General features: G+C 38.2%; 1 protein-coding gene across 5 annotated transcripts in view; it reads left to right on the top strand.

Moving 5' to 3' along the window:
- NRXN3 (neurexin 3) overlaps positions 1 to 15,743 on the top strand; it is a gene marked incomplete at its 5' end in the record, with an annotated part of 932,654 nt that overhangs the window by 893,821 nt on the left and 23,090 nt on the right. For 3 of the 5 annotated variants that reach the window (XM_084286893.1, XM_084286895.1, XM_084286896.1), the window contains one exon: positions 2,865 to 2,949. In XM_084286893.1, the coding sequence (XP_084143019.1) occupies positions 2,865 to 2,949 (85 nt within the window). The remainder of the gene's footprint in view (positions 1 to 2,864; positions 2,950 to 15,743) is intronic. The other 2 variants (XM_084286894.1, XM_084286897.1) reach the window with 1 other exon arrangement.

The following is a 15,743-nucleotide window of genomic DNA, read 5'->3' as shown; positions in this document are numbered from 1 at the left end:
TATATCTTTACTACCCAACAGTACTCTGTTGCAAGGTGTTTCCCAGTTTTAAAAAAAGTTCTTATTATGTGAAGAAATATCTTTTTTTTTTCTTTTTTCTGAAATTGCTACCTTTCAGGTTTTGTATGATGCCCCTAATAATCAAGAGGAAAAAAAGAAATTAGAAAGGAATTCCCTACAATAGTGAGTCAGATTGTCAATTCAAGTGGATCTGATTCCAAGTTAATGATGCATGAAGCCCTTAGATGTGAACAAGTAAATGGGCAAGTAGGTCCAGCAGTTGGTAAGTGATAACACATTGTTAAAATTTTTGTGTTAGTTTCCTACTTGAAGCAAATCATCACTTTCTTCTATGAAACCCTATGTGAGAATTGTCAGATCTTCCACTAGGGGCAAAACCCACACACCCTAAATCCAACCTGGAAATCAAAAAAATTGCCAGGGTCTCAGTACTGTGTAAGCAAGGCCTTCTAGTAGTGATGGATGATTTATTCTTTATTCAGAATAGTATCCTTAACACTCCCTTAGCATGGGTGCTTTAGGCACCTGCATTTTCAATAGATATATTTTGCCTCCTTAATTTTTTTTTTCTTTCAGTATGATTTTGTTGACATATTATGCTAAATTACTTTACAGTAGTACAATTAAAGACTGATATCTTTCTACCCAGGGACAGCTGCATTTCACTGTTGGAGGATGTGATCACTGTTTGCAGAAGTTTTAAAGTGGTTTGCTGCCCTTTGGGATAAATAATGCTTCATAAAATAGATGTGACAGAGACAGAATTATAGAAAGTGAATTTATATTTTGTGCATTCCTCCTTTCTTGACCTCTCAGTGAGCAGACAAACTTTTAAAGCCAGTTCATTTTGAGAGAGAATTCAGTACAAGGATTTCAACCAAGTTCTTCCATTTTCCATGACTGAGAGAAGATGCCAAAAAATGACCTTAACACATAAAATAGGAAATTACTCTGTATGCACCACCTACGATTGCTCTTAATCTTGCCTCCCCATGAAAGTGTTTATGCATGTGATTACTGCAAAATTGCATCCTACAAAAAGTAGCCATACAGCATTGCTGGTGCAAGAGTAAGTAACACGTGTTAGGGATTCCCTTAGTTCATGCCTGCCTTTTTACAGATCCTCTGTTTTTATAATTTTTATTTACAGTTGAACAGTCCTATTTTTATTTCTTGTCTCGCTGAAATCAAGAGTGAATGAACGTCAGGCTGGATCTGAGCTTTCTGACTGACTGCTCAATTCTGTTTTTTTTCTCTTTTTTCAAATTAAAAAAGAAAAAGTTGGGGGGTGCGAGGAGCTTCTGTCAAAAGACAGAGAGGCAATTGTTGGCATTAGGACCATGGGTGGCTGAAGACAAGATTGGGATCTCAGAATACTTTGTTTATGTAAAAAGAGGGAACATGCAACATTTTGGAGGCAGCGTAATAGGCGTGTAAATGTAAAAGAGACCTTAATTAAAGCTGGAGATTTTTTTTTCCAGAATAAGGATTTTGAAGGTTTGTCATGATGTGAGATCCCCAGGAATATTCACCTGGAGTACTGAAGTACAGTGTACTGCAGTACAGCCATCCTGCTCCTGAAGAGCTGAGATTTAAGCAATACTTCCTGCCTGGTGAGGTACATATCAGTTGTTTTGTTTCAGGAGACATCCCACTGATCCTGCTGCTCAGCAGAAAAGGCAGCTTTCTGCAAGGAGAAATTGTTAAGGGAGACAATTTCAGCAGAAGCTGTAGTCTAAGCCGATGCTGCTGAGCTGGGGTAATTTTGTACTGTGTGCAGTACTGTTACTACCTGTGTCCAGAGGCTGCCACAGACTCTCTCCCTAATGGTCTGCATTACTAATTCAACTAATTGCAGCAATTATAGGCAGGAGATGCTGCTGGGAAGAGACGCCAGTACACATCTCTCTAACATGCTGCAGTACATGCTGTTCATTAATTAGGCCAGCAGCAAAAATAAAAAGAATAATAATAATAATACAAATCACCAGCTGAAAATGCAAAGAAATGTGATGAAACTTGTCAAGGCCATGAACAGTCACAGTTTGGCTTAAACCTTTCAGAAATGGACTTGTCAGCCTGTCAGCCCAGTCACAGCCAGACTGATCCCAGTTCATTTGGCAGGCGAGCAGGTGCAGTTGCATGTTGGTTGGGTGTACCTAAAACACGAAGCAGTTCTTTGCAATGCAGCTTGGAAAATGTAAGAGATTCCCAGCCCAGGAGGCACATTAGCAGAACAGAAGGTACCTCTGCCTCAGAGTGATGCATTCAGCAACACAGCAGAGCACTGTTAGCTGCCTGGGTGATGCATATTATCTGGGTCTATCTTGTATGTTTTTCTTTGCAGAAAGCATGTTCAGCCTGGACATGCCTGATCTGTTCAGTCTGTCAGTGGGTGCCTTCTGGCTGGCCCTGCATGGTATTGATGTTTATCAAGGAGCTCAGCGTGCTCCAACTGGACACATCTACCTTGGCTGTCAGAGGAACGTTTGCCAGCCAAACAGGTGTCGTAGCCCCCTGCACCTACTGTGCTCGACAGCACAGTGCCAGCCACTGCTAGCCCAAACAGCACGGCAGGCACCCCGCACCTGTGCCCACCTGAAATATTCAACAGCACAGTAAAAGCACTACTCCTCTGACAGGGGAATCCAGCTCCACGGTGGGTGCCATTTACACAGGCAGAGCTGGAATGCTTGGTACAAATTAAATATTTTAAAAGTTAACCATTCTGAAACATTTTTTCTAGGTTACTTAGCTGCCTCCATAGCAGCCTCTTGGCTTGCAACTATCTCATATTTTTTTCCTCTGTTCTTTTTCCTTTGTTCCTGCCCTTCACATGCCAGACAACAGATGACATTGTTTCATCAGCTGAATGTTCCAGTGATGATGAAGACTTCATTGACTGTGAACCCAGTACAGGTAAGTCAGGTCAGTCTTGTTTTGCTTGCTTTCTTACTTCATTTGCAAAAAACAATGCATACATATATTGATATGTGTGTGAATGTATACATATATGATTATATATGTATATATATGTGTGTGTATATGTGTATATATATACTCATGTATATGCACACTGTATATAAAATCAAAAAATATACAAGCCAAGCATCGGATCCCATGGACTTGGCAACAACAAAAAATAATAATAATATTTTATCACTGTTTGGTTAATATAAAGTTGTTTGCATAGAAAGCCACACTTCCCAAAAGCGATCCTAGCTAATTAATAGTTTACATGTTTGTAGCAGTTATTTCACTGACACAGAGGGAAAGCAAAAATATCAATGTGGCACATGGTAAATAATAAAGATTTATGAAGTGGGGAGGGTTAATGTTTGAAAAACAGACAAGAAACAAAAGTGAAACAGTAGTTATTTATTAGTGTTCTTTAATCCTCATTAATTGCTCTGAAGATGAAAATGTACAAGGATACATTTGTCCATGGGATTTTTAATACAGTTAACATGGTAATGTATTTATACTAATTTTGTTTTCTGTGAGCCCAAACAAATTGGGGAATATCAAAACATAGGTGCAACATAACAAAATTCGTAGTAATTCTTGCCATGTTATCTGCAGTGATGCTTCAAAATGTATCCATTAAAGAGTCAGAAGGACTGGCCGTATGGAACTGACTCAACTTCTTCCTTTCAGATACATTTTGATAAATTGATGGCTTTTCTTTCTGGTGAGATATATGATGTGATATCCAGCAGGCAACTGCAGTCTATTTTATTTCTTACAGGCTTTTTCAAATCTTCTTTTTTGAGGCTTGTCATGAGTTAAGCATTTCTATAATAGAGAACAGACATCATCGAATTTCTGTGTACATTAAAAAAAAAAAAAAAGGAGTTTGGTTAGAATCTTACGTCCTTAAAAGTGAAACATATAAATAGTTCAGTTTTTTTGTTTTGTTTGTGTGTTTTTTTTTTCTTTGTCTTATTATTTATTTGGGATTATTATTTATTTGTTTATTTTTGCTTTGAAAAAATCCCCAGAATGCATTATGAATGTTATGTTCCTAGTTTCCTAAAGCCATTTGATTAATACAATAATAACTTTAAAATTCACCCAAGGCTAGTGCTTTCACATTTGTTTTGAATTCATCATTCTGTGCCTGCATTTTTTGGTAGAACTTGGTCCTGGAATAACCTGATTTTGGCAATGCTTTGTAGCTGGGAACTTCCACCATGTTTCAGCCTTCAAACTCTCTATTTCCTTAAGTCATCAGGGATGGCAGGGACACAGTGCTAACAGATAGCTCAGCCTACTCCCTTCTCTTTTTTTCACAAATCTCTCTGAGTTTTTAACTCCCCACCTGGCAAAAGAGTGGTCCAAATGATACAAATTGTAAAGCATGAACAGTGTGGGTACTGGGATTTGAAATAAAGGCAGTAGTGAAATACCAGCACAATGGTTATAATGAAAGTGAGGAATGAATTTTACAGGACCACGCTAAAAGGACTAATGTACCACAAGTGATGTGCAAATGAGTGGGTAAGAATCATTTCATTAAAGCTTCACTAACATTTCAAGACCTCAGCTTCTTTTTTTATTATTATTCTGATTGCCAAGCATTTCAGTTAAAGGAGGAAATGGGGTCTTTATCAGACTCCTCCTATGGTATATTTTTGTGATTTATGTTTCAACGCAGAAATCACACTTACTTCAATGGCTATAAATTGCAATAGCAATGTTTTCAGCTTATGCTGCCAGTGGAAAAATCAAAGTGTGAGGAGAAATTTGGTAAAACAGGATGTTTAGCATGAAATTTCAGAGTGCCAACATTTCCATACTAAAAATAACTCTCTCCTGACACAGTTAGATATCTAATGCTACAAACAGGTACAAACTGGATTTATAAAATTACTTGCTTTTGAAAATCCTTCTATGCATTACAGTCAGCAGCTATAAGTGCCCACAGACACCTGAGTATCTGCCATGTAAAATAATGTGATTCACTGAAAATCTGCTGAAGGTACTCTCTTAACTACTAGACATTCCTTTACATCATCCTATTCCCCTTCCATGGGATGGGGGTCTGCCTGAGCCAGAGCTCTGATTTTTCCCTGGGAATTTCTGTGGTACTGAGAAAAAGAGCTGGCCTGATTATATGTAAAAAAGTCTCCCAGATGGCCCTTGCTGATGAGATTTACACTTCCAGATTTTGAGGTTTCCTCCTCTCAGAGGCACTGGTGTACAAAGCCACCAGAAGGCAGCAGGACATGCAGGTCCTTTTTATCTTCAGAAGTGTAAACTTCACTCATTGCATCATGATGAGAAGGAGCAGCGACAGGTTCGTGGTGCTCCTCATTCAGTTTTCTTTGTCTATCTTTTTCCCACTGCATCCAGGGAAGGTAGAACTGTGTCTGCAATACACCCGTTACTGAAGCACTCTCGCAGCCCAGGCCACAGTGAAATGCTAAAGCGATCTGAGCCAGCTTATCAAAATCCAGTGGTGCTGGCTTGGCTGAGCAGATATGTTTGCCTTTCCACTTCAGCAGCCAAGTCAGGATTCTGGCCATATGCCAAGGACTGGTACTTAAACGTATATACATCGTGGAAAGAAAAGAACCAGATCATTTTGCCTGTATTTTCTAGTGTGTGAGTTTGTGGTGGTGTTTTTTGTGTTTTTTTTTTTTTTAATTAGGCCCATTTGAAGTTGCTTCCTCCTGTTCGGTGACAGGTCAGTGTATTTTACACTGCCTTCTGGCTTGCCTGATCGCTTTTGCAGCAAATTGAAAATGAAATGACTCAACCTAGCGCAGGCCCCTCTTTGTTGCTCTGATAATGTGTAGCTTTTAAAGCTCTTGAGTTTCTGCCAAACGCCAGAACTTGGCCTTCCATCACCCTCTGTGCTATGGTCCAGTAACGCAAAGGTTACTGAACTCACTGCTGCAGCTGTGAGATATGATATACATCACTGTGAACCTGCTGTGCTATAACTGAAACAAGGGCAGCTGAGATGCCGCTCTGCAAATCAAAAGCTTTCAGATTTCATATGGGTCAGAATCGAATCCCAAGATCTAAATATATTACTTCGGACTTGGTCCTGGATCAGAGCCACTGCCCTGCAGAGTCCATTTGAAGACTTTGGTTTCAGTGTACTCAAAGATAGTTTAGAAGACATAAAACCATGTTCTCTTTGAGGCTAAATTTCTTATGAGAACCATTTGCTAGATCTTATTGGCACTTAACTTTGATTGTCTGCTGGATCCAAGCCTTGAATCTCAGTAAACATATGATCTGCATCTGGATACTTGCATCTCTTTAAAAGAAGATGGTGTAGAGGCAAATTCCTCACTCCACTGCCTTCTGGGTTTTTCTATCTCTCCTTGGAGAGACATCCCCCACAAATCTGGTGCTCAGCTATCCCCAGTCTCTCCTGGTGTCAAGCAGGAGTCCTCCTCCATTTCTTGTGCTGTGAATGAGGAATGCCCTTTAAAGTTGGGTGCATGTCTCAGAGTGTGCTGAGAAGTAGGCTTCCCACCTCACAGGCTGAACACCACAACACCTCCAAGGAGGCGGATTGCCCTGTGGCACTTGCCGGTGTGTAAAAGCATCTCTCATTTGATGGAATTTCCTAGCTATGGTCTTATAGCCAATACAAAACCAGACGAACAAGTTTTACTAATTGATCATGCAGACAACTTACAGGATCTTTTGTTCTTTTTTGTGTTAGGAATTTATATTGAGTTTGGTTTTCAGCATATTGGTCCTTTTTCCTATGTACACTACAAAGGCCCTACCCATGAGTATATTTTATCTATATATGCACTATATACGGTGTGTGTATATGTATATATATCTATGCATATAGCGTATATACTAAAGCAATAAATGACCAATATCAGCAGTAGCCCCTATCATCCAATCACGTTTACACAGAAATTCATGCCTTCATCTAACCCTGGCATCCGCTGGCGTGGACAGATGCATGATATTGTTATTTCTTGGTGAACAAAGCATGTTAATTTCTTTTTTTGTTGGAGTTTTTTCTTTCTTCCTTTTATTTATTTTATTTTATTTTTTTTTTACTTTTATTCAATAGTTTCATCTACCAATTAGCCTTGGGGTAGGGTGGGCCAGGGAGAATAAAAAAATTATACAGGTATATCCATCGATATATACACACATACTCCGCGTATATATAGATAGATATATACATTGTATATATTTGAAGAACATTTTCTGTCGTTTCACCTCATCTTGTGCCGCATGAATTTTTGGTGATTTATATTTATTTTCTTTTTATTTCTTTCCTTAGTATTTTTTTTTTTATCATTTTTTTGGCTCTTAATGGTGCCATACCGCTTTTTTTAATTTTTAAAATCATTGCTGTACTTTTCAATTTATACTTTTGGAGTTCTTCCAACAAAATAATGTTATAATCATCTCAAAAAAAGAGATATAGATCTGCAAACCAATAAAGGCAACAAAATCTTTTCTTGCCATCCTTAAGAAAACCACATTTTTAGACATCCCAAGAAAGTTGTGTGCAAAAGAATGAAGATACCCTGCCTTTCTTTCTATTCTTTTCTCTTTTCCCTCTCTTTTTTAAAACTTCTGAAAATCTATCCCATCTTTTCCCTTCCCTTATTCCCCTTCTTTTTTTCTTTTTTTTTTTTTTTTAAATTGAGTTCAGAGAATAAACTATCTAGAAGGAAAAAGAGAATCCCCTTTACCCCTGCATTCTCCCAGGACAAATTCCTCCAACAATAACAAAAAACCCAACAAACTGCAGATGGCATAAAAAGAATTTTATTGCAATGCAGAATATCTGTTGTATCTTTTATTTCTGGGTCAGTGCAAGATCATTTTTGTGGCATGCTGTAGTTTAGCTGATTTAACTAACCATGGCCTTCATTAATCTGTGCATGGCCTGTGATGACGCCATCTCGTGTTTCATCAGAGCTACGCATTCAGGCTAACCAAGCAAGTCCGTAGTATATGATTTGGGGGGATATTCTTTTATTTTTCATTTTTAGTTGTATTATAATTTCTTCTTTTTGGAATAGTTATGCCAATACCATTGGCTGCTTCTTGCAGCCTCAGTGTTATATACCTACTTTGTGTTATGGGGTTTTTGCTCTTTTATTTATTTATTTATTTCTCAGTAGCAATCTTATGTCTTGTCTGTGTCCATTTGTCTTGTCGGTGTGTCTTGGAGTCCATTGGTCCAGTGTTGTTACGTGATTCTGTTCTCTGTTCGTAAGCTCCCCGCTGCTCTGTCATCCCTCTCCCCCTTCCCCTTCCCCTCCTTCCCTCCCGACTTTCCTGAGGTGGGGGGTCCACAAAGGGGCAGCAAGCTTTGAATGATGCCATGAATGGCATCCTGAGGTTTCAGGCTGGACATAGCAAGATGTCCATACAGCTTCTTAAGAAAGATAAATTTGCAGCTGGAAGGTTTTCAAACACTGTTACCATTTCACTATTAAAAACAGTTTGCTGGCATTGAAGTGACTTCTTATGTGTGACCGGTTCTTAGGGAATTTGCACATGCATGCTGATATTTTAGACGTAGAATTCCTGTTATCTGTGCTTTGGGTGCCAGGAAACACTATGGATGGTGCAGGCTGTCTGTTAAATAGAAAGTACATAGGTCTTTTCATAAAAGGTAGTCCTGGGAAGGGAATATCTGTGCATGTAGAACTGAAATTGTATCTGTATGAATGTATTTATAAAATCTACAGTTGATAATAGATTTGTACTTAGGACACAAAAATGTAGGATATACTTAAGATTCTAAAAATGGTGTACCTTTAGGGGCTCAGTCTTCCTTTTGTTGCTATGTAGTATCTGCCTCTTTACCGAAGCTTGTAAAAATTGCCTTGCTGTTGTTAGCCTGTGTAAGCTGAACACAATTCTGGAAAGGCAACTGGAGTGTCTTCTGCCATGGGCAACGTAAATGTGCAGCAGTGTGTAAGGCAGAAGAAAAAAAGATGAGTTTTCAGGTGCCTCCTTAGACTTTAAACCTTTTTTTAGGAAAAAAAAAAATCCGTTGTTTTGTACAGTGGTGCATTCCCCAAAATACTTAATTCTGTTCCACTAAATGAATAAGCCACATTAGGGTGTTAGGGTACTTCAGCTAGCATCAGTGGGGGCATGAACTCATGCTCATGGGGGAAGAGGCAGCCAGTATCCTTATAGATGATGTGCAGGACAGCACAAAAAGCATACTCACACTTACCTTTAGCCTAGCTAAATTTTTGCTTGTTTGTTTGTTTTTCCACTAATTAGTTTGTTCTGCAGAAGGGACAAGATGACAAAATCTGTGAACTTTCTTCACAAGAGCATGATATAAGACTTACCTGTTTAATCTAAAAGACTTACCTGTTTAATCTAAAAGTTACCAGAAAAGGGAAGTGATGGAATATATTTAGATCTCCAACATGGAATTATTTCATTTAATTATTTCATTTAACTTCCCAGTATGTATGTGTCATATAGTTGCACAGGGATAAAAAGAAAATAGCTTTTCTGTTACCAATAAAACCTATCATCTTAGGCACAGTTCAGTTTTCTTTATTTACGTATGATCCAAGAGACATTGCTGACATTAATTATCAAAAATAAATCAATATTTAAAGCTTCCTAGATTTAAGTTTTATATCTCAGTGCTTTCCACAACTGTTGATTCCTACCAAATCTAAATCTTTTTCTTGGAAATTGCTTAAATAGAGCAGCTGCTTATGGAATTGCAGTATAATCAACAGGTTCATGGTTCTGTGTAATACTGCCCTCTGTCAGACAGACCAGAACAGTCCAGCTGGGTATCGTGAGCCCTGTATTGCTAACAGTGGAAGAAACTTTTTTTTTTTTTTTTTTTCTTTTAAACTCAAGCAGTAGGTGCTATCGGAGCAGAACAATCTGAGTTTTAGTCCCTCTGCATCATGAGGCTCAGGGAAACCTTCATGTCCTGGTATTGTGATGAGTTAACCAAGTGTCTGTTCATCAGGACGCAAACCTCCAGGCTGTGGATGAGCTGCCGTGTCCTGCTGAATGGTTGCTTTTATTCTCCTGGTGCAGCTGCTACGTTGCCTGCCACTGGCCATCCACTGCAGAGAGCCAAAGGTTCCTTACGATGCAGGAGGTGCTGTTGCAGGTCCTACTGCATTCACTTTTATTCCACTGAGCCTATATAGGGATTCCTGGCACTTGAAATAATTCATACTTTTGTTTTCTGTATCAGGGATGGCTGCTGGCCTCAGCTCTTGTGCCATTTGTCACTTCACAAGGGAGAGCTGGCGGGTGAATTGTTAAAACCCATGATAAAAAGCCTCAACGCCAGTGTGCCTCTCCCAGTTCTGCTGTTGGCTCCTTCTCTGTTTTTGCTCATTTACCTACCTGCGAGGCAGGATAAATGAAATATTTCTTAGACAAATGAGGTGGATATGAAGGGAAAGAGGGAGATATAATTAATATTTTAATGGGCTTTGATATCCAGGTGCAAGTTGCTATACAATACAGTAAAATGTTGCTAACTATTAAAAATGTACAAGCAAACAATGTCACTGTTAAGGTTTTATTAGTATCTTCACTTGCTGTGGAAGTAACATTGTGTATTTTTATGAAATAGGTACAAACCTACAAAAGCAAAAAGAATTCCCTGAAATTAAATACAATGGGAAGCAGGTGAGGGATACAAAAAACAAGTATTTCCGTGTCAGGAAATATCTGCATGGAACCGTTTTTATTAAATATCACATTTTCCTCTAACATTAACACATGCAATTGGAATGAACTGTTTTCAGGTTCCATAAATAAATACCATGTGTAGACTACTATACAGATCTTTTCTATCAGCACTTCCATCGCTGTTCAAGTATCCTGAAGTTTTCTTTAAAAACTTCACAGTTTTTCCAGCATGACTTAGCTGGTGTAAGGTTCCCTGCCTTTCTATGTAGGATCAGGAGGAGATCAGGATCAGACCCACAGTCTGGCTACCTTGCCCTTGCTGCCTTCCAGACTTTTATAGAAGCGTGTTCTCTAAACTTGAAGCCATGTGCACTGTCACATTCTGGCAATCCCTCCAGTGCTGTGCCTATGTTATCAAGTTGACACGTGTCTAAAATACTAAGATATGATATTTTCAACCTGCTGGGACTTGCTTTTTGTCCCTGTTAGCTTTGATTTTCAGCTTCATAAAATATATGGAAAGAAAGAAAAAATAGGCAATGACACATTCAGTGGAAGAGAAGAGGTAGCACATGACTCAGGGAAAGATTTTGCCTCAAAGGCAAATGTATGTGTATTAGACCCTTAAATGCCTATAGCAACCAATTCATTAGCTTTAGACAAGAATGAACTGTCTGATTTCTGGAAGAAAAATAATATCTGTGAGTCTTTTAGGAGATTAGGGAAACGTTCTGTTAAAGAGAAAACATGCTGAACATTTACTAATACTATGGACAGAGATACAGTTTTGTTCATAAAGGCTTTTGTTTATATTTCCTCTGGTCATCATGCCTAGACCTGAAGGTGGCTTGTGTATCAGAAAATACTGATGTTCACATGAGTGACAATAGGAATGATACTTCAGCAGAGCAGTACAACCTATTCTCCTTCCATTTTCAACCAAAGTAGTTCATAAGATACCAAATCAGGTCAAAGGGATTACTACTTTGCCTGAATTCTGCCTTTTTCAGTTTCAATTTATTGATCACAAGAGCTAGAAATCACTGTTTTATCCCAACTGTAAGCATCCGGGAATCCCAGATCTTGAGTGATGTGAAGTGCTAATACTTGCATTTTGCATTGAGTGTCATATGAAGAGCAGGAGACAAAGATCATGGCAGTCTTGAAACCAGGGATAGAAGGAGAAAAAAAAAAAAAGAAAAAAAAAAAAAAAAGAAAGAAACCAGACTAACTTGATTTGGTATCTCAGATTTCCACTAACTGGACAAAATATTTTATTCTGCAATTCAATTCAATTGCACTAATAAATATGTTAGTAAAATCTTATGAATGCTCCACACAGGAAGATTCATTTTTGGACTTTGCTGGGTCTCAGAAAAAGTGAAGCTGTTTGGTCCCCAGGACTGGTGTTATAAGGATCATTGGCTCCTCTTTTGGCATTCAGGAGGAACTACAACTATTTTACAGCCAAACATACAAAAATCTCAAAATTACCTTCTTTCAGAGCACTTCTGTCTCTTCACTGCTTTCAGTCTGTCTCAGCATGAGAGAATGAGTGTCAGACACCTTTAAAAGGGCAAAAGGTTCCGACTCTGAAGAAGAGCAGAAATACAAAACATTTTTAAACTTAATAGTTTTGATTATATACATGTTTCCTAATGGATTTCAATAATTCTTTTTTCCCCTGATATTGAAACAAGTATAACCAATTTTAGGTACTAGTTTTAGTGACTATTGTTTTCTCTACTAAAATCTTGAGAGCTTCATAAACCTTGTATTTGACACATCAAAAAAAGCAAAAATAGCTCTGTAATTAGTCCAGGTATTTTCCAGGGTATCAAAATATAATTTCAATGTTTTCTTCTTGCTCACCATGTTCTCCTTGCTCTTTCTTGTTCTCCATGAAGGAACAAGTCTACTATTGAGTGCCTGGAGATTTTTATTTTATTATTTTATTTTATTTTATTTTATTTTATTTTATTTTATTTTATTTTATTTTATTTTATTTATTTACTATTTCTGTATTTCCCCCAGAATCTGTAGTTCTCCTGTCTTCTAATTATTTTAGTGTTGAAATGTGGATCATTAATATATAGCAAATCATGTGTGCATACTCTCTCTCTCTCTGTATATACATATATATTTATAAATCTGTCAATGCTATACTTCTGTTCTTGCTAAAAGGAGCATTTGGGGGAACAGAAATAGAAGAGCAGAATAAGCTTGTTTAGGAGATTTACAAGCAAATGGGGAACAAATAGATTGTATCTTGCTTAATCCTCCTTCTCATATTCCCATTAAGTTCTGTTAATTCGAGTCTTCCACTTCTGTATATCTCTGAAAGCAACCAGTGCATCCTAGTGAGAAGGGGGAGGCATTCTGTGAGCACGAGCAAGTGTGGCTCTCAGGTTTGAGAGCTCAGCATCGTCTGTGGTAGAGGACCCCAGGCACACATCTGAATTTGCAGCAGAGAGGAGCAGAAGGGTCAGCCCCCGGCCAAGTTTTGAATCACTTATCTCTGCCAGGGAATTAGGGGCACTCAGAGAGCTGTGGGGAGGATTAAGGAGGGCTTGACAGCTGGATAGAAAGTTAAGTGACTTGGCGGTGTAGCAGGAATATCTGTGTATCCAAAGGAAAAAACGAACTTTTTTGGTACAGTGGGTTGGACATACTACCAGATTTGCCCTTATTCCAGTGGCTGAAGGTGGGATTTAATAGCTAGCCTTCCCATGAACAAAGCACTGGGACATGCTCCACACAGCAGAGTGAGCAAGCTCTGAGCATGAAATGATGTAGGACTTTTGAGCTTTGTTTTCTGATAAGACAACTGAGAGCTTTTGGGGGTTTGCCTGACGCCCTTTACTTCATGTGATTAAACGTGTCATATAAACCCAAACAGAATACAGAGACTGGAAGAGCTGTTGAAAGCATTTTGTGCTAATTCTTCTTTGGTAAAATGTAAGGATTTGGTATTGGCAAAGTAATGCAGGAACACCAACTAAATTCTTCTGAACCCTCTTTGTCAAATTCATTTGCAGAAAATGTTGTATGACCCCTAAAATGCAATTTTCAACTTTTTATCTTAAAATTCCTTTCATTTTGAAATTTAATTAAAAAAAAATCAAAGTTTGCATTCAAACAAAGTATCTCATTGCAAAATAAACTTTTTTGGTCTTCTTATCCTAAAAACAATCCACAAAATGTACATATGTATATTGCTGAACAACGTTCTTTCTATGGTTTTCAGAATTGTGAATGAATTGTAAAATAAACAAGTGAAGTAAAATGACTACCCAGAAGCAAGTGGAAACAATGCAAGTTTTTTTTTGGTTTGTTTGGATTTGTTTTTAACTCAGTAACTATTTTTATTTCCAGATCTTTAATGCCCTTCTTTGTTAGAGTTTTGTCACAATATGCTACATTCACATGAATTAGGACACACTCACTTCGCTGCTGAGGTTGCTAAGTAGTATCCTGTATCCTATATGTATGTATTAAGTTTTATAGTCATAAGCATTGTGTGGGGATTTCAGTATGCTTGTCTCTTTAGCATAACCTTCACCATTCATTAATTTAGGAGTTTTTTCACTAATTCTTTTCAGTTTTTCAAGTTACTTTCTCCCTTGCTTGGCTCTCCAGAACATGATCCTGTACTTTTCCATATAGTGACATCTGTCACTAGTTCTACATCAATTTTGTTAGATGGATACAACCATTAATTAAATTTATCAAACGAGTTGGGGTAGTATATTTCAGCATCTTCAGTTGTTTCATTCATAGCTTGTCATTATATTTTGAACAGCACCGGTAAAAGTCCATCCCTGAAGCTGTGTGATCTTTCCAGCATATGCTGGATTCCATATCTGTTGCTTTTCCCTTGGAAAGGAAAGGCAAACAAAAATGATTTTGGAGGGAGAGGAAAATACCTCTCCTTCACTAACATGGTATTTTTAGAAACAGCTGGTAAAACAATCTGCAAATGTTATGCCCGGAGCACCTCTATTCTAATAGCAGAATCATTTAAAGATGAAAGCAGCCATTTGTGTGTCTAGCTCACTCTGCTAGTAATGCACACTCCACACCCCACCAGTTGGGGGAACCTGCTCAGGTAGCTTGCCTTCTTGCTTTCTCTGCCAAGGTGCTTAAACACTGCTCTGTAGGTTCGGGCAATGCTCTCTGTGACAAACACAAAGAAATGATAGCATAGGAAAAACATGTCTCTGTCATCTATACCTCAAATTAGTGAACTCATTGTTTTTCTGGGGACGTTTTCTTTGCTTCCCAGATGACCTTTCCTTCCCGGTGGCAAGTTATGAGTTTTCTGTTGGCCCATCTTGTAGGTGGTGAGTGTCCAGACACAAGCTGCCAGTTCAGATAGCTTAAGTCCTGCGAGCTGCAAGGCTAGCGGTTCCTAGTGTGAGAAAACTGTCTTCACATGGAAATGTTTACAGTGTCCTGAGGAACTTGAGCTGTTTTCTTTCTTTTTCCATAGCAAATTTGCTTAGTTTCCACTAAAGGTCAGTAATTAAGAAGCTGAGCACCAAATGAAGCAACAGTCATTAGTACTCCTAAAGCAGACATTTTGTGAAGGCCCAGATCTATGATGGAATATCAGTGGGTATTGATACCTATCGCTTTTGCCTTAAAATCTCTATAAAAACAATTTTGTTTCCTGTATTTTAGGGGTTTTAATTTCTGATGTCAGCTACAAGTTCAACGTGTTTGTTTAAAAAGAATTTTAGCAGTTGGATCCTGGGAATGGTTGCACGTGTGAATGTCCAGTTTTACAGCTGTATTACAATATTTTATCCAGCATCTGAGAGGAGCTTTGTGAATGTTAGTACAGCTGAGCACTTACTTCAAAGATCTAAATTTTAGATTTATACACTGACAAGAGATAGTTAATCCTTTTGTGGACTGGGCTCTTAAGGACCATGTGAAAGGCAAGACTTGGTATAAGACCTTGGAGTCTTAATTCTTCTTTCACATTCAAACCCCACTTAATCTGTCCTTCACTTTTAAACAAAGGTTGCATTTTGATCCTACATATTTCTTAAACCTTTTGTCAGATACACACTCCA

The sequence above is a fragment of the Netta rufina genome (assembly GCF_964035555.1).
Source record: "Netta rufina genome assembly, chromosome: 5".
Classification (NCBI taxonomy): Eukaryota; Metazoa; Chordata; class Aves; order Anseriformes; family Anatidae; genus Netta; species Netta rufina.
The sequence above is the reverse complement of the archived record's forward strand: the minus strand, read 5'-3'. Positions and strand labels throughout refer to the sequence as shown.